The sequence below is a fragment of the Alexandromys fortis genome, unplaced genomic scaffold, assembly GCF_014885135.2.
Source record: "Alexandromys fortis isolate MF-2015 unplaced genomic scaffold, M_Fortis_MF-2015_v1.1 scaffold_80, whole genome shotgun sequence".
Lineage (NCBI taxonomy): Eukaryota > Metazoa > Chordata > Mammalia > Rodentia > Cricetidae > Alexandromys > Alexandromys fortis.
In genome coordinates this window covers 3,088,118-3,112,886 of record NW_026068174.1, presented here as the reverse complement: position 1 = coordinate 3,112,886, position 24,769 = coordinate 3,088,118, and the positions used below count along the sequence as shown (strand labels likewise).

The following is a 24,769-nucleotide window of genomic DNA, read 5'->3' as shown; positions in this document are numbered from 1 at the left end:
AGCCAGGCCTCCCACCCTGAGTTAAGAATGGTTTTAGGGTTAACCCATTCAACACCAAAATAGTTGATCAAAAACTCCTACATCATGTAGACCCAGTATAAACAATGACAATGTTCTGTCCTGGGACGGACTCTGACCAGAGCCTGGTCACTCTCCTTGTTGCCTCAAAGCAAATAAGGTAGCACCTGGGACAGGCAGTGCTTACAGGGGAGAAACCCAAATGCAGACAGCCTCCACTGATGCATTCCCTTCTGAAGACTCTGGAAGTCCCACCCTGAGATTATATAAGCAACACAAAGTGCTGGGGGAGACTTTAGGAGTTGCCTGCGAGTTGGGGAGATTCAGCTTGTGGGCCTTTCAATCAACCATGCTCTCTGGCTCACTGGGCCACACTTGGTAAGGTCTATTGGAAGTGCTGATGTGTGGTGAACAGTGTTCACGTGTCCCCAGGAGAAATCAGACAGCTGTCTACTTCCCCACCCCACCCCACCCCTGGTACTCTAGCTTTGCTCACCAAGAAACCTTCTCAGTCTTTTGAACATTAGTGAGTCTTTTCAACTTTATCTACCCCAAAGGATGTGTTAAATAACACAAGGCATTATGGGAAGAAAATAGGGTAAAGCTGACATATAATATTCAATGTTAGTTTCCGCCCTCTATGGAGACTTTCCTACAAAGAAGGGTGTGGCCAAGGTGTGTTCTGTTGTGCTGCTCCACAACCCAAATCTGCTGCCACTGCACTCCCTATCAGAATCTCTTGCAAAAGGGAAAACAAAAGGTCTACTATCTGTTCTGTCCAACATGGGTAACCACATGGCGTCTATTTAAGCACTTAAGATATAACTAGAGTGGCCCCCTCATAGCAGCATAGACCTTCAATCACGTGGGGAGACAGAGGCAGGTGGATTTCTGTGAGTTTGAGGCCAGCCTGGTCCCACTGAGTCCCAGGCCAGCCAGATTTACAGTGAGACCCCGTATCCAAAAAAGAATAAAAAAGAAAAATGAAAAAAGGAAACCAGTGTGAATAGATAGCTAGATGCATATTCATAATGTGCATGATCAGATGGGGGTGCCCCACCCTTGTGCCCTTGCCCCTAAAATAGACTACCATCAACCTCTTTGTTCCCTATCCTACAGGCACCATGTACCTCTTCCTAAAATAAGAATATCACTTAGAAAGCTGTGCTTCCCAGGTCCAATTCCCAGCACCTCACCTCTGACGCCTTCTTCTGGCCTCCAAAGACATCAAGCATGCAAATGATACACAGACATAAAGGTAGGCAAAATACCATACATATAAAATAAAAATTTTTAAATGCAAATGACAGGAGCCGGAGAGATGGCTCAGCGGTTAAGAATACTGACTAGTCTTCCAGAGCACCTGGTTCAATTCCTAGCACCCACATGACAGCTAACAACTGTAACTCCAAGATCTGATACCCTCACACAGACATACAAGCAGGCAAACCACCAACGTACATAAACAAATTTTAAAAAAAAAAAATGACAAGCAAACCTCAGTACAAAGGCTCAAAATAAAAACTACTATGTACTCTAACCCACATAAGAATTCAATATATACTAAGGATTGTATAATGAACCAAACAGAGAACAATCTGACTTGTTTCCTAGTGCTACAGAAGTTGTCAACTACTTTAGAGACCTGAGTTGTCCTTGGCAAGTAGAGAGACTATAAAGTCTTCAATACTGAGGGTATAGATAACAGTGTTTACCTCTCATGTGTGGGGCCCTGGGCTGATCTTAGTACTGGGGGTGGGGAGGGCATCACATAAAAATTCTTCTGGGCATCAAAAACACCAAACAAAAGGAAGAGGAAACAATCTTATTTGTAAGAAATGAAAGACAAACAAAAGACTAACACTCTCAATTTCTTTTTAAAACATAAATTAGTAAGAAGTAGTTTAAACAATGATGCATCATTTTCATGTACAAAATGGAGAATTATAAAATGATGAAAATATGTAATTCCCAGTGAAGACAAGGGTATTGTCTTCTTCATATGCTGCAGGAAAGAGGAACCTGGTAAAAACATCACTATTCTATCTTTTACCTAGATCCAGCAATTTCGCTGTCAAATAAGTACCCTAAGGAAGCACCCAGGGATGCGACCAAAGATTGACAAGAACCATCATCAACAGCATTTATAATGAAAACAAATATTAAATGGCAAGGTCTAGACACAGGATTAATAAAGCAAGACAATGGAATGCTATGAACTCATTAAATGTTTTTTAAGTTCATTTAATAGCATGAGAAATAATGTAATATTAATTAAGGCTTAATATTAAGTATCTTGTTCTGAATACTTTCCCAGTGATATCAAAACGCTAAGTTAAAGCCAGATCTAGTGATTCAGGCCTGTAATCTCAGCTACTTGAGAGGCTGAGGCAGGAGGATTGAAAGTTCAAGGCCAGTAAGAACTTAGACCAGCTCAAAACAGAAAATTAAAAAAGAAGGCTGAGGAGCTGTCTCAATGGGAAAGCACTTGCCTCAGATGCATAAAGATTTAGGTTCTATCCCCAGGATCAAAATAAGTGAAAGGATTTATTTCAAGCAATTTCCTTCCCTGCTCCCCAAATGCCCTCCTTTGTTCCAAGCCACCCTGCCATCCCTCCATCTCCCCCACGGGGGCAATGGGGCACTTCTCCACTCCCCAGCCTGCCCTTTTGTTTCTGGGCCTCCTCCTGGCTGTCAATCCTTGGGGTAAATCATTTTCTGCATTACTTTAATCTTCTTAAAGGACAACTCCCCCACACCCAGCACCACCTCCTCTGTTCCTCACCCCAGTCTCCCTTCTTTCCTGCAGGTGAAGGAAGGCCCATATTTCTTGAATGTACAAATATGTACAATGTATACATACAAATCCAATCTTGATACAGGAAATCAAGTCACTTAGATTCAACCTCATTTGGATTACAGATGGCTTTCTGCACTGCCCTAGTCCCTCCTGTCTCCCGGATATTCAGGCTCTCACAATAAGGAGAGAGCATACAAAGCTATACTTTCTTGTGCATTTGAACTGGCTCCATCATACCTAGTCTGGATTAGAGCAGTGTGTGCTTGTCCTGGAACAAGAAATGAAACTCAAGCATATGATCTCCATGTATTTTAGATTTAACAGGCAGTGACAGTTCTCTTCTCTGGAACCAAAGAGTAATGCCAAATTAAAGTATGTCACAAAATCAATCAGTTACCCTGTCTGCCACGTCTCAACAATTCATACACCGACTCATATTACAAACCACCCCAGGGGCTTGCAATACAATTTCACTGAATTGGTAGTACTCTTCGCTAGTGGCCAGCCTGATGCATGGCATGTTTAGCTACAAACAGCTCCGCTGACTGTCCCTGTAACATTTTCATGGCTCGCCAATAGATCTGTCCACAGTTCTCAGGTCTACCGAAGGGGTGGTTCAATTCTTCTTTGATGTAATCCATCCAAAGATCTTTAAAGAAAACAAATCAAAACAAAAATAATGTAAACCTAATCAAAAAGCTGGGAAGGCTTTATTAAGCAAATTCAATTATTTAATACTAAGCCAATTAAAAAGTTCTAAAAAACTTCCACACATAAAATTAAGTGAACTTAAGTGAAATTTTAAAATATATTGTGAATAAAACGAGGTGCCATGTAATACTGATACAAATAAGCACTGTGTAATGTTTAAATAAAGTTACGCCTATCTTTTTCTGAAACATTCATCATTTCTTCACAGCAAAACTTTCAAACTCCTTTCTACTTTTTTGTTGTTGTTTGTTTTGGTTTGGTTTTATTTTTTGGTTTTTGAAGACAGGGTTTCTCTGTGCAGTCCTAGCTGTCGGGAACTCACTCTGCAGACCAGATTGGCCTCAAACTCACAGAGATCTGCCTACCTCTGTCTCCCAAGAGCTGGCATACTTCTCGGAACTCACTCTGTGGACCTGCCTCTGCCTTTCAAGTGCTGTGATTAAAGGGGATCACAACCACCACCCAGCACTACCAGGTTTCCTTTCTACTCTGTTGTTATCTAGTCAGCCCCGACTGTGCCACAGCAGACTAGCCTTAGTGTAACTGACCAAACACTGACTGGCCCATCTTTTCTACTGTGATGACCAGCTGTGGCTACTGGCCTACACTAACTTTTTCTTTATAAATACTTGTTTTAGCTAGTCTGATTTAGTTTTGATTTTTTCTAATATTTATTTATTATGTATACAATATTCTGTCTACATGTATGGGCACCAGACCTCATTACAGATGGTTGTGAGCCACCATGTGGTTGCTGGGAATTGAACTCAGGACCTTTGGAAAAGTAGGCAATGCTTTTAACCACTGAGCCATCTCTCCAGCCCCTAGTTTTGATTTTTTAAGACAGGGTCTCATTCTATAGTACAAGCTAGCCTAGAACTCACTACATAGCCTAGACTGGTCTCAAACTCCTGGGAATACCCCTGCCTCCATCTCTGCAGCAATAGATTACAGTCATGAACCACTACATCCCAACACACATAATTTTTAAAAAGTTATTTATTTTATATTGTGTGTATGTGTACACACCTGCATGTCATGGCACACACGTGGTCAGAAGACAACTTGTGGAAATCAGTCCTTTTTTTCTACCATGTGGGCTCAAGAGATCAAATTCATGTCTTTATGCTTGTAAACAAGTGCTTTTAGCCATTGAGTCATCTCACCAGCCCACATAAATTTTTCTTTTTACAGGACCCAAACCAAGATAGATGTTTAATCCCAGCACTCGAGAAGTAGAGGCAAGCAGATCTTTTGTGAGTTCAAGGCCATTCTGGTCTACAAAGCAATTTCCAGGACAGCCAAGGCTACACAGAGAAACCCTGTCTAGAAAAACAAAAAGAAGAGAGACCCAAGCCAAGCAAATCTTTGCCTGATCCAGAGTCCTTAAGAGAACTAGTGGACACTAGGGCTTGCAAACTTAAAAGATAAGAAAAATCCTGTGCTACAGAGTAGACAGAGGAGTACTGCCAGAGTCTAAGGCTAGTCTAGGTTAGGTACTGAGTTCTAAGGAAGCCTAGACAATGCAGTGAGACCCTGTCTCAAAAACCACAAGAGAAGGACAGTGCAAACCAGAAACACTACTCTACCCAGGTAACAGCTCAGAGAGTGCAGGAGCAGCACTCACACCCGTAACTGAAGTTTACTTACCAGAATCAGTAGAGCCGAACTCTCTCAGCGCCCTCTCATAATATTCCCGCAGGTTTGCCATCTTGCAGGGGTCCTGTAACAACAACCAGATCTGCCTTCATCCATCTAATCATAAACCCACTTTGCCTCTATTTTAAGCAATTACTGTTAGGTGTTTGAAGGAGAAGGATCAAACCAGCCTAGTTCTCAACTTATCCCAAAAAAGTATGAAAAAACCAGGATGCTGGGATGGCTCAGCAGCCAAGGACACCTGACACCAAGCCTGACAGCCTTAGCTCAATTCCCAGCACCCACATGGCAGAAGCTGAGACTCAACTCCCAAAAGTTGACCTCTGACTGTCACACTCACACTGTAGCACACAAAAAATAAATAAGACCAAGAGAAGAAAAAACACGTTTACCGGAATAAAGTGAATGTCGACCAGGAAAGCACTTAGCTGGCTGACATGGGAAAAGTCTAATTATGTTGTCAGGGTGGAACTGGCGAGGTGTCACAGGAGTAACTCTTGAAACCCCCGAGGGGCTGAGTGGAATTTAAGTGAACAAAGAAACAGACAGTTCTGTAGCCTATGCTAGGACTTCTTCCTTTTGAGAATTTGTGCTCTAAGTTATGACCACCTTAAAACCTTTTTTGGGGGCGGAGGGGGAGCGCAAGATTTCATCATGCATAATGCAGCTCAGGTTGGCAGAGTTCATAGTGTTTGGTCAGTCACTGACACCCCTATATCCAGAGTCTGGTATGTTTGGGTGGAACTTTCTATCCAAGGCCCCTCCCCTGGTAGTTGCCTCAGTCCAGACTCCACATCCAAGAAAGCCCGCCAAATGGTGACCCCTCCCAGGAGAGGCTTGAGACCACTCCCACAGGGTATTTAAACTGTCCCCCAGAGAACAAACACGTGGTCTTCTGGTCTTCCTTTCCCCTCTCTGTATTTTCCCAGTCTTTCCTTTCTTGGGACTGGAAGGCCACCCGGGAGCGCTGGCACCCATTAAACCTGAGCTTTTTCTAATTTGGTTTGATTTGGTCTGATTTGGATTATTGTGTCAGCAGAGGTTTGTTGGGCAGCAAAAACCTTTCACAGAGCAATCCTCCTAGGTGCTGGGATTAAAGGCATGAGTCGCCATACCTAGCTCTAAAACTCCTATCACAATAACACATAAATACAAGTACATGATTATCAAGCTCCTTGAGGCTTCTAACATTAAGTACTTCTTCCCTTGGAAAGCACCTCAGCACCATTACAGGTCACAAAGTGTGGCCTATGTCAGAACACAGTCCAGGAACTGAGTCAGTTGAGAAGAAAGAATTCTTGTTAGATTACTCCAAGAAAACAAGACAGAAATCTCGTGACCTCAGTTTCTTCAAAAGCACAGAATCGTTCTTAGAATGTGTTTTCAGGCTCCTTCCAGGTGCAGCAGATAGGAATGACCTCACTTCAGATTACTTGTTATTGCTTGCTGTTGTTATTCAATTATCCTTTATATGCCCTCTATGGAAAGCATATTTTTGCCAGTGGCTTGTCCTTGTGATTATACATAGTCTGAACTCATGAGAACTTTATACATGTGACCTGCCTTAACCCTGAGTATAAATTGTCTGAGGCTCCAAATAAAGTTGGCTGTTGCATGAGATTTTAGTCCACCTCGTTTATTGGTTCCATTCTCCTAGGCCCTCCCACCTCTACAGTGATGACAGGCTATGACCTAACAGAATATTGGGCACTGCTTTTGTAGCTCTGGCTGTCATTGAACTCTGTGAACTAAGAATGACGTCTGGAACTCCTGTTCCTCCTGCCTCCACCTCCTAAGTGTTGAGACAACAGGTGTTCATCAGCACACCCAGTTTATGTGGAGCTGGAAATGAAAGCCAGGGCTCTGCGTGCTAGGAAAGCCCCTACACGGCACCTCTAGCTCCACTTTGAGTGCATTTTCACAGCAGATTAACATCGTCTAAAGTCTTTTTGTTGTTGTTATTTTGTGGTTTTGTGTGTGGTGTTTTGATTGTTTTTGGTTTTTCGAAACAGGGTTTCTCTGTGTGCCCTACCTGTCCTGGAACTCACTCTGTAGACCAGGCTGGTCTCGAACTCAGAGATCTGCCTGTCTGCCTCCTGGTTACCACCATCCACTAAACTGAAGTCTTTTGTATGGGGCCGGGAGAGTTAAGAGCACTTGCTGCTCTTGCAAAAGACCTTAGCTCTTTCCTAGCCTAATACCTGGTGAGATGTGTTTTTATCAAAGCTTGTCCCTGACAATTGCACTATACATATTCTTTCTATCCAGTATCCCATTGGCCTTACATGTCTCATACACTTTTAGCAGGCAGAGGGCCTTCTTATATAGATGAGGCTAAATCATACAATTAAGTGACTTGACCACAGCTTAACTATGACATTAATAATCCAGAGATTGGTTATTAAGTATTATGTTGAACTGTCTCATCATGTAAGACTATACTATACTTCAGCACAACAGGTACCTGATTTAAGCAACAATAGTCAAAACCATTCCTATGCTCAGGATACCTCCCAGTGTCTCAGTAGATTTCCTGTTGCCTGCAAGATGTAGGACTCTGAGCTACTTCTCCAGCACCACATCTGCCTGCACGCCTCTATGCCCTCAGCCATGATGATAAGGAACCAAGCCTCTGAAACTGTAAGCGAGCCACCCAATTAAATGTTTTTCTCAGAAAAAAAAAAAAAAAAAAAGTCAAAACCATGAAAACAAGAGCTCTTGGGGCCGGGTTGTTGTGGCGCATGCACCTTTAATCCCAGCACTCGGGAGGTGGAGGCAGGCGGATCTCTGTGAGTTCGAGACCAGCCTGGTCTACAAGAGCTAGTTCCAGGACAGGCTCCAAAACCACAGAGAAACCCTGTCTCGAAAAAAAAAAAAACAAAAAAACTACAGGGAAACCGTGTCTTGAAAAACAAAAAACAAACAAACAAACAAACAAACAAAAAAAAAAACAGGAGCTCGACCTCACTAGTAATTTTTCAAATTTCAAATAAAAATAAATCCCTTCCATGTGAAATATAACAAAATCAAAGAAATTTAAAAAAAAGCTTGAATACTTAGAGAAGCTATGAGGAAATAGGTATACTCATCTATTAGCCATCTCTATAAACAACTATAATTCTTTTGGAAGACTATATATTAGTAAAGTAACTGTTAATTCTTTTGGAAGACAACATGTTAACATATATAACATATATGGTGGCACGTATCTGAGTTTTTAAGAATTTTTTTTATAGATTTCTCTATTTTTTTTGTCTGCATGGAAGCCAGAAGAGGGTGTTTGATCCCTTGGAACTGAAGTTACAGACAGTTGTTAGGAGTCCTGTTATAAAGCCCTGGCTGGCCTAGAACTCACTACATAGAGCAGGCTGGACCTCAAACTCTCAGAGGTCCTGAGTGCTGGGACTAAAGACAAACACTACACTATCACCCTGAGTGTGTAACTGATTTTCACCCTCCTCATAAATCACAGTTAAAACCACCGGGAACAGTTTTTAAGCGCTCATCTACAGCCCAAGACAGGAGAACAGTGCACCTTGGCGGCAAGCAGCGGTGCAGGGAAGCTTCCTGGGCATCAGCTTCCTGCTCTCCAGACACACACCTTCTCATCTCGGCTTGATTACCATTCTTAGCAGTTCTATGGACAGAGGCTGATCCAGGGGACCAGGAGCTCACACTCCACTCTAAAGTTTAAACAAAAGATGCTGCCCTGGGTAATAACCACAGAGCCTCGTTTCCAGGCAGGAAGTGCTCAGAATACTCACCTGCTCCTTTTCAAACTGTATCATTTTCCTGAAAAAATCAACTGAAAACGGGCGGCTTTCCTGCAGACTAAAAGGAGTGGGTAAATGTTAGTTCCCACAAAGACAGAAGGCCTTTTACAGCTAATAAGCATGGATACATAACAAGACTTTGCTTCCACAACAGCTTTAACAAAAACTCAGCACCAGTCTCAGGCACAACTGGATCTGACGGAGTCACTCCCATGCCTCAACTTCGAGTGACCGACCCCTTACCACCCTTGAACAGTTTCCCACACACATTTTCTGTGCTGTTGCTGTTCATTTGTTTGTTTTGTTTTTATAACATGTTTCTCTATGTTGCCCTGTTTGGTCTCTATGCACTAGCTAGGTTCAGATGGTCTCCTGGGGTTACAGGCATGTTCTACCGCATGAGGCTCCACACATCTGCTTTAAACAACTCCTGCTATGGAGCAGCTTCACTGCAGAGGAAAGCAGACAATCCAACGCTTAAGCGATGGTATTCAAAACTGGAATTACAGAGTGCATCAACTATGTAAGACACAATCACTAAGATGATGTAATAGGCTAGAGATCCAGCTCCGTATTCAACCCCTATCTAAGTGCAAGGCCCTGGCTCAATCCCTACTGCTTTAAAAAGAAATGATCTGTGACAGAGCTGTTTGCACTAGTGACACAATTACAGTCATCAATGAGCTAAATGTCATTTCCTCTGCTTGTATGCATTGTTTTAACTATACGAAAACAGAAAAAGGAAGTAAGTTTTGAAAGTCTCTCTGATAGCACTTCAGACACTATTGTAATGCACATACTCTGGGTATGAAGGACTGAGTGTGGGCAGGAGCACTCACGAGTACCTTTTAAACACTGTTCTGGACTTTTTGTAGCCACCACTTCGATAAGCCCAATCCAGGTATTTCTCCTTCAGAGTTATTGAACTGGCACCTGTGACAGCTGAAATAGCTCTCTACATTTAAAAGAAAAGAAACAAAAACAAGCTCTGTAAAGGAACTTAGTGATATCAAAACATATTACTAAGACACACCACAAGGCACTAAGTAGAGGATTGAGCTATGACCACAAGGGACAGAAGAGGGGGCCTGTACCTTAAAGATTGCGTCAGTGTCCTCCTGGCTTTTAGCACTTTCACTCCACTCGGCCCAAGAAATCCACAAGGGCAGACAAGTCTGCTCACAAAAACAACAACAACAAAAATTGTTAGATTTGACCTTCCCAGCACTGTGCTCTGAACACTCATCACTGTAAGGACAGGGTCACTGCAGCCTCCTAGCCAAATCATCCGGAGGAACACTTCAATAATTGAGTTCAATTCTGACGGGAATCCTGGCTATAGTCATCAGGAGCCATTGCCTTTCAGTTAAACAAGCAAATAAAAGCCACACACAGTCAGCCCCACAGCTACCCAGGTCATGAGTCTGTGGTCTAGGAACACTTCATAAGAACTGATCTAGGCTGGCCTACCTGACCGTCATTGTGGAGAGACAGGTAGAGAGCAGAAAGCAGTAATGTACTTTGTTCCCCAAAGTAAGTTTAGAACATTAACATTTAGATTTTTGTGATTTCAAGAGGAGTTTATGAACAGATGTGGATGCAAGTGAAAATATTCTATTAATGTTTCTCATTTGTAAACCATTTAAGCAGAATAAGAAATCCTACATGATTTAGTAAACTTACAAATAAAGGATTAGAAATATAAGTAACTTCTCTTCAGTCCTAACATTTAATAACAATTATTCTAGCATTTGCTCTCTTTAGACAAGCTTATTTTACTAATAAGCTTTCATAAAATCTTAAAAGGTTTCTGAGCCAGGCGATGGTGGCACACACCTTTAATCCCAGCACTCAGGAGGCAGAGGCAGGCAGATCTCTGTGAGTTCGAGGCCAGCCTGGTCTACAAGAGCTAGTTCCAGGACAGGAACCAAAAGCTACGGAGAAACCCTGTCTCGAAAAATCCAAAAAAAAAAAAAAAAAGTTTCTGAAAAGACAATTGGAGGGCTTGAGAGATGGTTCCAGAGGTCCTGAGTTCCTGAGTTCAATTCCCAACAAACACACAGTGGCTCACAGCCATCTGCAATGAGATCTGGTGCCCTCTTCTGGCCTGCAGGCATACATGCAGACAGAATACTGCATTTTTTTTTAAATATTTATTTATTATGTATACCATATTCTGTCTGTGTATATGCCTACAGACCAGAAGAGGGCACCAGACCCTATACAGATGGTTGTGAGCCACCATGTGGTTGCTGGGAATTGAACTCAGGACCTTTTGAAAGAGCAGGCAATGCTCTTAACCTCTGAGCCATCTCTCCAGCCCCTGCATTTTTTTAAAAAGAGGGCTGGAGATACTCAGTTCATAGAGTTTAGCCTGCACAAAGCCCTGGGTTCAATCCCCAGCACTACATAAAGCAGACATGGTGAAGTGTGCCTATAAATCCCAGCACTCAGAAGGTGGAAGCAGAAAAATCAAAGTTCAAGGTTCTCCTTAGGCCAGTCTGGGCTACATGAGACCCTGTCTTTTAAAAATGAAAAATAAGGGGCTGGAGAGATGGCTCAGAGGTTAAGAGCACTGGCTGCTCTTCCAGAGGTCCTGAGTTCAATTCCCAGCAACCACATGGTGGCTCACAACCATCTATGATAAAATCTGATGTTCTCTTCTGGTGTGCAGACATACATGCAGGTAGAATTCTGTATACATAATAAATAAATCTAAAAAAAAAATTAAAAATGAAACAAACAAACAAAAATCAGTTTTCCAAAAAGAGTTGAACTGGGAGTTGGTTCTGTGATCAAGAACATTTGTTGCGAAGGACCGGGGTTCCATTCCCAGCAGCAATATGAAGACTCAACACCTCCTTGGGCTCATACACACACATGGGACACAGACATACATGCAGGTAAAGCACTCATACATATAAAATAATTAATTAATTAATGAAATATGAAAGACACAATTCACAGACCTGGGGTTTGAGGTGTGCAAAGGCTTCTTCAAAATGCATAGCTACATCTGGGCTCTTTGACCCAATGAGCACCTGTAGCTTCATCTGCCACATTGTTGCAGAGTCTTTGAACAAGTCAGTCCCAGCTTCTGCCACCTGCAAAGCTTCTTTAAAGAGGTCCTGTCGCAGCAACAAGTCAACCTGAGAAAGACAAAGCACATGTAAAGTGCCACTTGAAAGCAAATGACATATATAAAGAAAGGCATATAAAGACTATGACAATAATCTCAACAGCCTTCCCATTACACCTTTCCCCACAGCTGATATAGGGCATCTGGAATTCCCCCTTCTTCCCCTGCTCCTACCCATAGGACAACAAGAAAATCAGAGAGACGGGCTGAGGAGAGAGATGGCTCAGCAGGGAAAGAAGGCTGCCCAGCAACCCAGTCAGCTGAGTTCTCTCTCAGGATCCCACACTGAAAGGAAGAATCACTTCCCAAAAATACCTCTCCTCACACATGTCATGACAGATACAAACATAAAATCATAGTATTTCCTTTCAGAAAAATCAGCAGAGAAGGGATGAAAAGCAGAATCTAAGTAATTTAAGCTAGAACCCACACCCACTAGAGCATACTAAAGATAAAAATAACATCTGTAGACTCAAAAGAAAATAGATATATTCATTCAATGTACTTTACTGGTATAACTTTTCCAAACGTAATTTGACACTATATAACAAGAATCATGGAGGGCTAGAGAAGTTAAAGTTCAGGGATTAAGAGCTCTAGCTGGGGCTGGAGAGATGGCTCAGAGATTAAGAGCATTGACTACTCTTCCAGAGGTCCTCAGTTCAATTTCCAGCAACCTCATGGTGGCTCACAATCATTTATAACGAGATCTGCTGGGCAGTGGTGGCGCATGCCTTTAATTCCAGAAAAGGCAGAGGCAGGTGGATCTCTGTGAACTCAAGGCCACCTGGTCTACAGAGCAAGTTCCAGGACAGCCAAGCTGTTTCAGAGAAACCCTGTCCTGGGAGAAAAAAAAAAAGTGTTTGTGAGTGTACACGTGTGTGTTTTGATATAGGTGTGTGTGTGTGCACACAAGCATGTGCACATGAAAGCCAGAGGTTGCTTTCCACAATCACTATCCTTTTTTTTCCACGAGTGCGGTCATGCAGATAGAGGTCCAAAGCTGATGTTAGCTTCAGCCATAGCTCTCCACCTTATTCACTGAGGCAGGGTCTCTCAACTAAACCCAGAGCTCACCTCAGAGCTAATCTAACTTAGCCAGGTTACTCAGAGCATTGTCTTTCCCTTCAGCACACTAGAATTCCAGGCATTTACATGGATACTGGGGATCCACACCCTGGTCCTGACACTGTACGGCAAGCACTTACCAGCTGAGCCATCTCCCAGCCCTCCACTCTATGTTTTAGGATAGTGTTTCTCACTGAACCTGGAGCTCATCTACTCAGCTCAACTGATGACCTCCAGGGTCTGCCTGTCTCTGCCTTCCCAGCACTGGGATTACAGTGCCAGTACTGCAAAAATGACAAGAGTAAGAGAAAGCAAAGGGAAGGAGGAGGGAGGAGAAGGGTGAAAGGGAGGGAACCCAGGAAGGGTGGGAAGCAGAAGGGAAAGGAAGAAATAGGGAAGGGAGAAAAGAGAAAAGGCCTGGAAGAAGGCCCTGCAGTTAAGAACACTGGTTATTCTTCCAGAGGACTGGAGTTCAATTCTCAACACCCACATGTCATCAACAACCATCCGTTCCATGAGATCCAAAACCCTCTTTCACCCTCCACATATATGTTAGACATACATATATGCAGGCTAAACACTCATATGTATAAAACAAAAAAATAAATCCTTTGCTGGATGATGGTGGCACACACCTTTAATCCCAGCACTCAAGAGACAAAGGCAAGCAGATCTCTGAGTTCGAGGCCAGTCTGGTCTACAGAATGAGTTCCAGGACAGCCAGAGCTGCTACACAGAGAAACCTGGTCTCAACAAAAGAAAAACAAGCTGGGAGGTGGTGGCACATGCCTTTAAAGCACTCAGGAAGCAGAGGCAAGTGAGTCTCTGTGAGTTCAAGGACAGTGCCTTGAACAGGACAGGCTCTAAAGCTACACAGAGAAACCCTGTATTGAAAAAAACAAAAATCCTTAAAAAAAAAAAAAAGGGGGGGGGGGAACGTGGAAGAGAAGAGACACAGAAGGGAGGAAAAGAGAAAAGGGGACGGGAATGCCGAGTAGGCTTGCTCTGATGTTCTGTTTTGGTGTTCTATAAGTTAAATCAGAATGAAGTATTGAAGTATACGTAATTGGCGATGAAAGTGCTTTCTATGGCCTTACCCACTGCTTGTACTGGGCTTCAGAAAGGAGCTTCAGTTCATGGGCCTTCCTGAATGCAAGCATGGTTCTTTCCAGCCTCTGAAATCAGAAACATCTGGGGTCATTAGACAGACTCTGGCAGGGGCCTCTGGCCACAAATCTGGGCAGAGTGCTCTTGAACATTTCTGAGAATTCTGAGATGGGACCCAGTTCTGAATGGGGGTCACTCATGATGAGAAGAGCTATGTACCTGCACCTGGCACAGGCCAGTAGGGGCAAAGCAGACTAGATCTTCATGATGACAGGTCACCCATAGCGAAAGTCAAGTGGTTAAGTCTGAAATTCTGGGAGCTAACCCAAACCCCAAAAGAACTCCATCCTTGTTTGGTAGCTATGCAACGGAAATCCTTACCTGTCCTCTGAGGGGTACGCTACTGGTCTTCTTAGAAAACCTTTCCAAACAAAAGTTGATGTAACACTTCCACATGGCCTCTGGAAAAGTCAGGTGACATTAATTAGCTCACTATCCTTAGTCCAAACATCTTCTTTTCAAAGGGAAACTCCTCTAGAAAAAAGTTTAAGTTAGCAGCTAGAGATGCCCCAGTGGTTGAGAACATTTGCTGCTCTTCCAGAGGACCTGATTTAGGATCCTAACATCCTAACTGAGTGGCTCACAACCACTTGCAAATCCAGCTCCAAGGGATCCGACAACCTCTTTTGGCTTCTGTGGATACCAGCACATGTGACATTATTCACTCACCGGGACAAACACACATACACATAAAATATTTTTAAAAATAATAAAAATCATTTTTAAAAAGAAATTTTAAGCTGGGCACTGGTGGCGCATGCTTGTAATCCCAGCACTTGGGAGGCAGAGGCAGTAGGATCTCTGTGACTTCAAGGCCAGCCTGGTCTACAGGGCAAGTTTCAGGACAGCCAGAGCTGTTACACAGAGAAACTCTGTCTTGAAAAACCAGGGGGAAAAAAACAAAAGTTTAAATTGACCTGGATTTAAAAAAAAAAACACTCCCATTACAGAGAATCAGACATCAATCAGATACTGGGGGAAAGCAACTGGGTAATGACATAAACTCTCTTCTGTTTTTCTCTTCTACTGGGGACTGAACTCAGGGCACACGCTTGCTCTACCACTGAGTTACATCCCTCTACAGGAGACTCCCATAGCAATCAAGTGTTGACAATGAGACAATCAGTTTCACATTCCCGTACTGTTACTCTCAGCACAGACAGACTCACCTGTAGGCAGAGTCTTCACTGCCTCTTCGTACACTGCACAGCACCTTTCCTCCCTTCGGCCCACTTCCACGGCTTTGGCTTGCTTTGATACAGGCTGCTCTTCACCTGGCTGGGACTCGATCTCTAATTCTCGCCGTGCCACATAATCCCAAGTGAGTGGGTCATCGGTGTGCAGAGCTTGAAGGCTGAAAATTACAGCTCACTGGCACCCGCCCCATGGTGAGAAACTAATTCCAGACTAATGGAGTTCTGATGATCTACTAAAGGACACCCTTTTACAGCTGCAATAAGTCTATACATTGCCAGAACAGCTTAATGTATAGACTTATCAATGGAACAGAGCTGTTAATTATCAATAAAATTTCAGAATGTTTCAGGCACCATTACAAATGTTAACTTTTAGCTGGACATGGTGGCACAAGCCTATATTCCCAGCGAGTCCCATAAATTCAAGGCCAGCCTGAGCTACATATTAAGTTTCAGACCCTGCTTTTAAATAAATAAATAATAAACAAACACCTAACAAGTATTAACTTTAAAATTATAATAGCTCTTGCTGGGTGATGGTAGCACACACCTTTAATCCCAGCACTTGGGAGGTAGAGGCAGGTGGATTCTCTGTGAGTTTGAGGCCAGCCTGGTCTACAGAATGAGTTCCAAAATAGCCAGGGCTGTTATACAGAGAAACCCTGTCACAAAACAAACAAAGAAAAAATTATAATATCTCAGGGACTGAAAAGATGGTTCATGGTTAAAAGTACCAGCTACAGCTGGGCGGTGGTGGCGCACACCTTTAATCTTAGCACTTGTGATGGAGGTGGGTCTTGTAATAATAAAGAAACTGCCTCGGCCCTCATAGGACAGAAAATTAGGTAGGCGGAGTAGACAGAAGAGAATTCTGGGAAAAGGAAGCTTAGTAGAGGAGTCGCCATGATTCTCCCGCTCCAGACAGACGCAGGTTAAGATCCTCTCTGGTAAGCCAACTCATGGGCTACACAGAATATTAGAAATGGGTTAGAACAATATGTAAGAGCTAGCCAATAAGAAACTGGACCTAGCCGGGCCAGGCAGTATTTGAAAGAATACAGTTTCCGTGTAATTATTTCTGGGTATAAACTAGCCATGCGGGCGGCCGGGTGCCGGGGACGCAGCCCCGCCGCTCCTATTTCAACACACTTGGGAGGAAGAGGCAGGTGGATCTCTGTGAGTTAGAGGCCAACCTGGTCTACTCTTCTAGAGGTCCTCAGTTCAGTTCCCAGCATATATGTGGCAGCTTAGAACCATCTATAATTGGAGATTACAACCATGTATAATTGTATTAATGTATAATTGCATTTGGTGTGCAAATGTACATGCAGGCAAAAAACACCCATGCACATAAATTAATAAATCTTTTTAAAAAACTATAATAGCTCAAGCTGGGCAGTGGTATCCAAGCACTCAGAAGGCAAAGGTAGGTGGACCTCTGTGAGTTTGAGGTCATCCTGGTCTACAATGCTAGTTCCAGAACAGCGAGGGCTACACAAAGAAATCTGTCTCAAAAAGAGAAAAACAATTATGATAGCTCTCCAAATCAGATCAGCAGTTATCTGTGGCCACAGAAGCCTGGAGAGCCTGGGTTCTTGAATTCTTATAACAGAGGCAGAGAAAAAGCACAACCTAATCCTGTACCAAAACCCTGAAGACATCCAAAGAACAAACTGATGCATGGTCTAGTTTACCTCTCATGACCCCAGAAAAGGAACCTAAGAATGGAAGTAACTAATGTAAGCGCTATGCAGTAGTTTGAATGAGAAACATTTCCCACAGAGGACCATGGATTTGAACACTCGGTCTCCAGTTTGAAGCACTGTTTGGGGAGGTTATGCAATCTTTCAAAAGTACAACCTTGCAGGAAAAAGGACATCAGTGGGGGCAGGGTTTGTGGGGTTATAGCCATATTTCACTTCCGCTCACTCTCTCTGCTTCCTGTGTTCAGGTAAAGATGTGATCAGTCAGCTTCCTGCTCGTACCAGCAAGCCATGTCTTTCCCACCATATGGACTCCAGCCCTCTGGAACCATAAACTAAAATAAGCCCTTTCTTCTGTAAGTTGTTTTTGGTCATGGTGTTTCATCACAGCATAAAAATTAACTAATACACGCAAATAATTCCTTTTTTTTTTTTTTGGTTTTTCGAGACAGGGTTTCTCTGTAGCTTTGGTGGCAAATAATTCTTAAATACCAGAACCAGACACTGCAGCTTAAATTATCAACAATAAGCTATAACAAATTATGAACACAACTCTGATTTTGCAGAAAAGAATATATTCTGACATAAGCTTTTAGAAAATGATGGTAAAATGCATTCTATTTTAGAAACAAAGCCCATTACTTAAAAAAAAACACTGCAAGAATATATATTTTCTATTCATAATATAACATAATTTTTCCTGAAGTTTGTAAAGCATATTCTTTTTTCCTTTTTGGTTTTTTGAAACAGAGTGTCTCTGTATTGTCCTCGAACTCACTCTGTAGACTAGGCTAGCCTCAAAACTCAAGAGATCTGCCTGTCTCTGCCTCTGCCCCACAAGTGCTAAAATTAAAGGTGTGCACCACCTCTGCCAGGTATATATTCTTTTTCACTTCTCTACAGCCTCAAATGTTTATCACAAGACCAGAAATAGACATGTTCACCTTACCATTATTTAACTTACTCATCATAAATTTCTTTTTGTAGATCTTTGGCAAAATCAAAAAGTTGTGCAATTGAAAGAAGTGACACATGAAATTCTGCACCTAAAATTTAAAAATCAAGGGAGGTTTGTTGTTAAATTGCAAAGACAGACTTCTGTTCCCAACATATAAACAAAGACATTAATATTTTGAAATATTTCTAACTACTCCTAAGTTTCATAAACTAAAGGGCATATGGCAAAGAATTAAATCATCTACTACTTTCCAACTCCCCCAAATCAGTTGACTACTCAACAAAATCTTTGAAATGCCCAATGATAGCTCAGAAGGAAGCTTTGCCACACGTTAATAATTCTTTCTATCACAAAGAGAACACCTACACCCCCCCAAAAAAAATCCAGAGAATACTTACCTTTAATCTTGCTTACAGAATTTTTGTAAATGATCCGTGCCAACTCGCCCTCAAGGATTTCTTCAGGATGATCAAAACTCCCCTACAAAGTGTACATCAACCATAACTGAAAAAACAATACCAGGAAGTACAAACAAACAAACAAACCCCACCAAGATGGAAATTAAGTGTCCTAGACAACAGTGCACAGGACTTCTGACAAATCCAAATTCTGAGGCCAGTTCCTTCACTTGTAAAGTGTGCAGACTGAAGCTCACTAATCATCCTGCTCCTTCTCTCAGGTGATCTTAGCCTCACTCTCCATTTAGACCAGAACAGATTGGGCTACACATGCTTTGATGACCCCTCTATATAGTATTTTATTTGAATAAAAAAAGTTTTGAGGACTGGGGAAATGGGTCAGTTGATAAGGTGCTTGTCACACAAGTATAAGTAACCAAATTTGTAAATCCCCAGTATTCATGCAAAAAAACAGATGTGGTAGCACACGCCTGAAATCCTAGTGGTAAGAGAAAGGGACCTACTGACCAGCTAGTCTAATCAAATAGATGAGTTCCACATTCAGGGACTTTATCTCAAAAAAAAAAAAAAAAAAAAAAAAAAAAAAAAAGGTGGAAAGGACCAGTGAGATGGCTCAACAGGCAAAGGCACTTTGTCACCAACCCTTATGACAGTTCAGTACCTGGGACTCATGAGGTAGAAGGAGAAAACCAACTCGCACAAGTTGTCCTCTGACCACCATACACATACTATGGTACCTGTGTGCTCCCGTCCCAACACACATACAAACAGATGAATAAAAGTATATTACAGCTAGGCACAGCTTTAATCCCAGTACTCAGGAGGCAGAGGCAGGCAAGTGGGTCCCTATGAGTTCAAGGCCAGCCTGGTCAACATATGAGATCTAGGCAAGGCAGAGCCAAAGAGACTCTGCCTCAAAAATAAATAAACAAATAAAATATAGTAATTGGTTTTTTTTGTTTGTTTGTTTGTTTTTGTTTTTTCAAGACAGGGTTTCTCTGTGGCTTTGGAGCCTGTCCTGGAACTAGCTCTGTAGACCAGGCTGGTCTCGAACTCACAGAGATCCGCCTGCCTCTGCCTCCCGAGTGCTGGGATTAAGGTGTGCGCCACCATCGCCCGGCTGTTTTTTTATTTTAATAAGCCAGTGAGATGGTTTCTTGCATAAATATGCCTGCTGCCAAGTCTGATGATCTGAGCTGGATTCCTGGGATAACTGATGGAAGGAGAAACCAACTCCTCTAAGTTATCCTCTGACCTCTACAGGTACACTATGGCACACAAATAAATAAATATAATTTAAAAAACAAATTAAGGGCTGTTGAGATGGCTCAATGAGTAAAGATAGCTGCTGCCAACCTGACCACCTAAGATGGATCCCCAAGGCCCATGTGATGAAGGACAGAACCAACTCCTACAAGTTTTCCTCCACACACATACCATGATATGTGCTCCCCACAAAACAATATTTTCAAATGTAATTAGAAAATAAGATACTAGGTAAAAAAGCAACCTCTGGCTACCACATACATGTACATACACATGCAATTCTTACACTCCCTTACATACAAATGCTCTGCATAACATATACCACATGTGCATACCCCACCTATACACAAAGTCATGAACTGAAAACACAGTTAACAATATAGCAAGTTCCGGGGCTGGAGAGATGACTCAGCAGTTAAGAGCACTGACTGCTGTGCCAGAGGTCCTGAGTTCAATTCCCAGCAACCACATAGTGCTCAGAACCATCTATAATGAGATCTGGTGCCCTCTTCTGGGGAACAGAACACTGTATACAAAATAAATAAATTAAAAAAAAAACAGTATAGCAAGTTCCTTTGTTTCTGTTTCTGTTTTATCTTTTGAATACAGGGTCTTGCTATGTATCCCAAGACGGACTAGAACTCACATTTCTTCTAGTTCAGATCACAAATACTAGGATTACAGGTATGCCCCATATTACCAGCCCTAACACTCAACACTCTTTATTTAAAGTTATTCTGTCACATTTCAAATTATATAAAAAGGAAAAGAGCTAGAAAGGGTGGAACACACCTATAATCTCATCTCCCTGAAGGTTGAGGCAGGAGGATCAAGAGTTCCAAGTTTGCTGGGTGGTGGTGGCACACACTTCTAATCCCAGAGGCAGACAGGTGGACCTCTATGAGTTTGAGCCCAGCCTGGTCTACAGAGTGAGTTCTAGGACAGGCTCCAAAACTACACAAAGAAACCCTGTCTTGAAAAACAAAAAAAAGGAAAAAGAAAAAAAAAGTTCCAGGTTTGAGTCAGAAAGATGGTTCAGTACAAAAAGGATCCATATGGTGGAAAGAGAAAGAGGGAACAACAGTTCAACTCCCTCAAACTATCCCCTGACATCATGACATAAACAAACACATGTACACGCAAATGTAATCCTAAAGTAAATTACAAATTTATCTGTAAGTGAAAAATGTGACATTAAATTGGAAAGGAAAATGTATCTCAAAGATTCTTCTTTTACTTGTAAGCAGGCTCAAAAGGCTAACAACTGACAGCACACTGAACTCTTACCATCTCCATGGCAGCCTTTTCAAACTCCTCCTTTTCCTTCCTCAGTTTCTCAGCATGCATCAGCTCCATCCTAAAGTACTACAAAAAGGAAATAATGACCTAGAAATCCTTAGAGATGCTTTTAAATTAAAAATATCCAAGATGGCTTCTTTTAAATCATTAGTATCAGATACAGGGAAAAGAGGGACCATATTTTACACTGGAATGAAACTAGCTGTTATTGATATGTGATGGAAGAGATTATTTGACATGTAATCCAAGTGTATGAGCCAAAAGACTGAATGGAAGTTTCTGCAAGTAATTTCATTTAATCTCATCCATACACAGTAAAAAGTATCCACAAGGGCTGAGTAACTCAGATTTCTATCCCATTTAGCAACAAAGATGCAGAGCCATGTGAAAATACACTTACTAAACAAAAACTGTCACTTCCTTAGGGTGGTGGTTGAATGAGAATGGCCCCACAGGTTTATGCGTTTGAACAGTTGGTCCCCAATTGGTGGAAAGATTAGGAGGTAAGGTAAGGTAAGATTAAGGAGGTGTGACCTTAGAATAGGCTTTGAGGTTTCTAAAGCACACATCATTCTAATTAGCTCTCTTTCTGCCTCATGCTTATAGATCAGAGGTAAGCTCTCAGATACTGCTCCAGCATCAAGCCTGCCCGCTGCCATGCTCCCTGCAATGATGGTCATGGACTTTAATCTAAATTAAATGCTTTCTTTTATAAATTCTCTTGGTCATGGTATTTTGTCAGGACAATAAAAAAGTAACTGCAGGGTGCAGAGGCTCATACCTTTGATCCCAACACTTGGGAGGCAGAGGCAGGTAAATGCCTGTGAATTCAAGGCCAGTTTGGACTATGTAGTGAGTTTCAGGATGGCCAGGGCTATGTAGAGAGACTCCAAAAAGGGAGGGAGTGAGGAAGGAAGGAAAGAAAGAAACAAACTAAGACATTTAATCTCACAAAATAATAGCCACAATTATGGATTGTGGATCACTAATCATAACAAGATCCAGAAAGTATCGATGCATACACACATGGCTTCAACATCAACCTTTTACTCCACATGCACATTCACACAAAACAATAATTCTTGCCAGGCCTGGAGGTGCATGCCTTTAATCGTGGCACTAGGGAACCAGAAGCAGAGGCAGGCAATCTCTGTGAGGTCAAGGCCAGCCTGTCTACTAACAGTAAGTTCCAGGACAGCCAAAGATACACAGAGAAACCCAGTCTCAAAAAAACAAATAATAATAAAAATAATTTTTAAAAATTAAAAAATCCACTTTTAAAAATTAGTCATATTTGTCGGGCAGTGGGGTCACACACCTTTAATCCTAGCGCTCTTAAGGCAGAGGCAAGTGGATATCAGTGAGTTCAAGGCCAGCCTGGTCTCCAAAGCTACAGTAAAACCACTTCTCAAAAAACCAAAACAAACAAATAAATAAAAATAAAGGAACAAAGCCGGGCATATGGTGGCGCAAGCCTGTAATCCCAGCACTCGGGAGGCAGAGGCAGGCGGATCTCTGTGAGTTCGAGACCAGCCTGGTCTACAGAGCTAGTTCCAGGACAGGCTCCAAAGCCACAGAGAAACCCTGTCTCGAAAAGAAAAAAAAAAAGAAAGAAAGAAAGAAAGGAAGGAAGGAAGGAAGGAAGGAAGGAAGGAAGGAAGGAAGGAAGGAAGGAAGGAAGGAAGGAAGGAGCCAAATTTTAAGAAAACACAATTACCCATTAGAAAAAAGAAAAAAATGCAGAGCAGAAAGGGGAAAAAATAACTACATTTTAAGCAGTATACTCACTTCTTGATAGAGTTTAGGACACTCAGGATGAAATCGTAGAGCCCGAAGAAATAACTGTCTGGCACTTTCTGAAGACAAACGATCTTCCATTTCCCATTTGGCTGCCATAATCCACAAAGCTATAGGAAAAAAAGAAAAAAATATCAGAAACATATTCGCCATGTGTGCCATATTTGTCACATGTGCCACGTTCGTCATGTGTGCCATATCTGTCGTATGTGACATATCCGTCATGTGTGAACCAGTCGAAACCGGTCAGGACAGGTCAAGACTTGTCTGGTCTGGTCTGAACCAGACTGAGACCAGTCTGGACCCGTTAGGACCAGTCGAAACCAGTCTGGTTCGGTCTGAACCAGTCTGATCCTGTCTGAACCAGTCGGGACCGGCCTGACAGATGTGACATGCATGACGGATGCGACACACGTGGCAAATACGGCGCACATGGCGAGACCGCCACACATGACAAATACAACACGTGATGGGTGTGGACAGCACGACAGATTTGACACACATGGCAGATTCAGCACATACAACACGCGTGTCAGATCTGTCAGCGCGTGTTGTGTTTGACACGCATGGCAGATGCGACACGTGCCCCAGATTTGACATGTGCTGGCGGGCACATGTGGTGGGCTTTGACGCACGTGCCAGGTTTGGCAATCGTGCTGGATTTGGTGCGCATGTCGTATTTGTCATGTGTGCCATTTTCCCCGCGTGTATCGTGTTTACCACGCGTGTCGTGTCCGTCATGTGTGTCATGTCTGTCAGGCCGGTCTCAACCGGGCCAGACAGTTTAGACCTGCTCAGACCGGACCAGACCAGTTTGGGCCGGTCCCAACCAGACCAGACCAGACCGCTCTTAACCACTGAGCCACCTCTCCAGCCCCAGTAAGTTATCTTACCAAAGGGAAAGGGAGTTTCTAATGTTTTGATAGAATTTGGCAACTCTAAGCTAGAAAAAAGGCTGCCAAGCTGCCTTATCAGGAAAGGTGCTTGCCAATCTAATGACCTGACTTTGATCTCCAGGACCCCACAGAGTAGAAGAGAAGAACAAGCTTCCATAAATTTTCCTCTGAAGTCTACATAAGGTGACAAGGCATGTGCATGTCCATGCATATACACACATGCCCATACATACACAAAATAAAAAAAAATTATTTACTTTAAAAAAAAGTTTTAATCAGAAAGAGAGGGCTGGAGAATAGCTCAGCAAGAGAACATTTCCTAGAATGCACAAAGGCCCTGGGTTTGGTCACAAGGACTGCAAAAAGCAAGCCTGCTTTTGGTAAAAATGACCCCTGGTTGGAAATCACATCTGGATTTTCCTGGAATCACAAATGGTGTCAAGCCACTGCTTTTAGCTTTCTTGAGCATGTGATTCCTAAAACTGGGTATTGATCTTTCCAGAATCTTCTGTACCCATGTGTTACCAAAGTAGTTCTCCTATCCATTCATGTAGTCCCTCCAGAAACCTCAACTTAAGAACTACATTGACTTTTAGTCCTAAAATTGCTAAGCTCACTTGAGTCTTAAGTCATAAATCTCTGGTTGAGCCTAATACTATGAGAACAGTTACTGGAATACCTCCACTAAACAAGAGCATGCCCCTTACCACTCACAAGAATGTTTCTTTGTCTCTCTTACAAAACCCAAGTACAAGCCGAGTGGTGGTGGCGCATGCCTTTAATCCCAGCACTCGGGAGGCAGAGGCAGGCGGATCTCTGTGAGTTCGAGACCAGCCTGGTCTACAAGAGGTAGTTCCAGGACAGGCACCAAAGCTACAAGAAACCCTGTCTGAAAAACAA

The 24,769-nt window shown here is 42.5% G+C and overlaps 1 protein-coding gene across 1 annotated transcript in view; it reads right to left on the bottom strand.

The window, feature by feature from the left end:
* Positions 1-2,246: 2,246 nt before the first annotated feature.
* Positions 2,247-24,769, bottom strand: part of Utp6 (UTP6 small subunit processome component) — a 29,378-nt gene continuing 6,855 nt past the window's right edge. Inside the window, exons 5-18 of the mRNA XM_050128602.1 lie at positions 23,609-23,763; positions 22,965-23,083; positions 21,165-21,242; positions 18,591-18,672; positions 18,199-18,280; positions 15,505-15,689; positions 14,657-14,736; positions 14,266-14,343; positions 11,931-12,110; positions 10,056-10,136; positions 9,807-9,916; positions 8,953-9,019; positions 5,180-5,252; positions 2,247-3,467 (exon numbers count right to left, since the gene is read on the bottom strand). Coding sequence (XP_049984559.1) covers positions 3,313-3,467; positions 5,180-5,252; positions 8,953-9,019; positions 9,807-9,916; positions 10,056-10,136; positions 11,931-12,110; positions 14,266-14,343; positions 14,657-14,736; positions 15,505-15,689; positions 18,199-18,280; positions 18,591-18,672; positions 21,165-21,242; positions 22,965-23,083; positions 23,609-23,763 — 1,525 coding nt within the window. The 3' untranslated portion in view covers positions 2,247-3,312. The remainder of the gene's footprint in view (positions 3,468-5,179; positions 5,253-8,952; positions 9,020-9,806; positions 9,917-10,055; positions 10,137-11,930; positions 12,111-14,265; positions 14,344-14,656; positions 14,737-15,504; positions 15,690-18,198; positions 18,281-18,590; positions 18,673-21,164; positions 21,243-22,964; positions 23,084-23,608; positions 23,764-24,769) is intronic.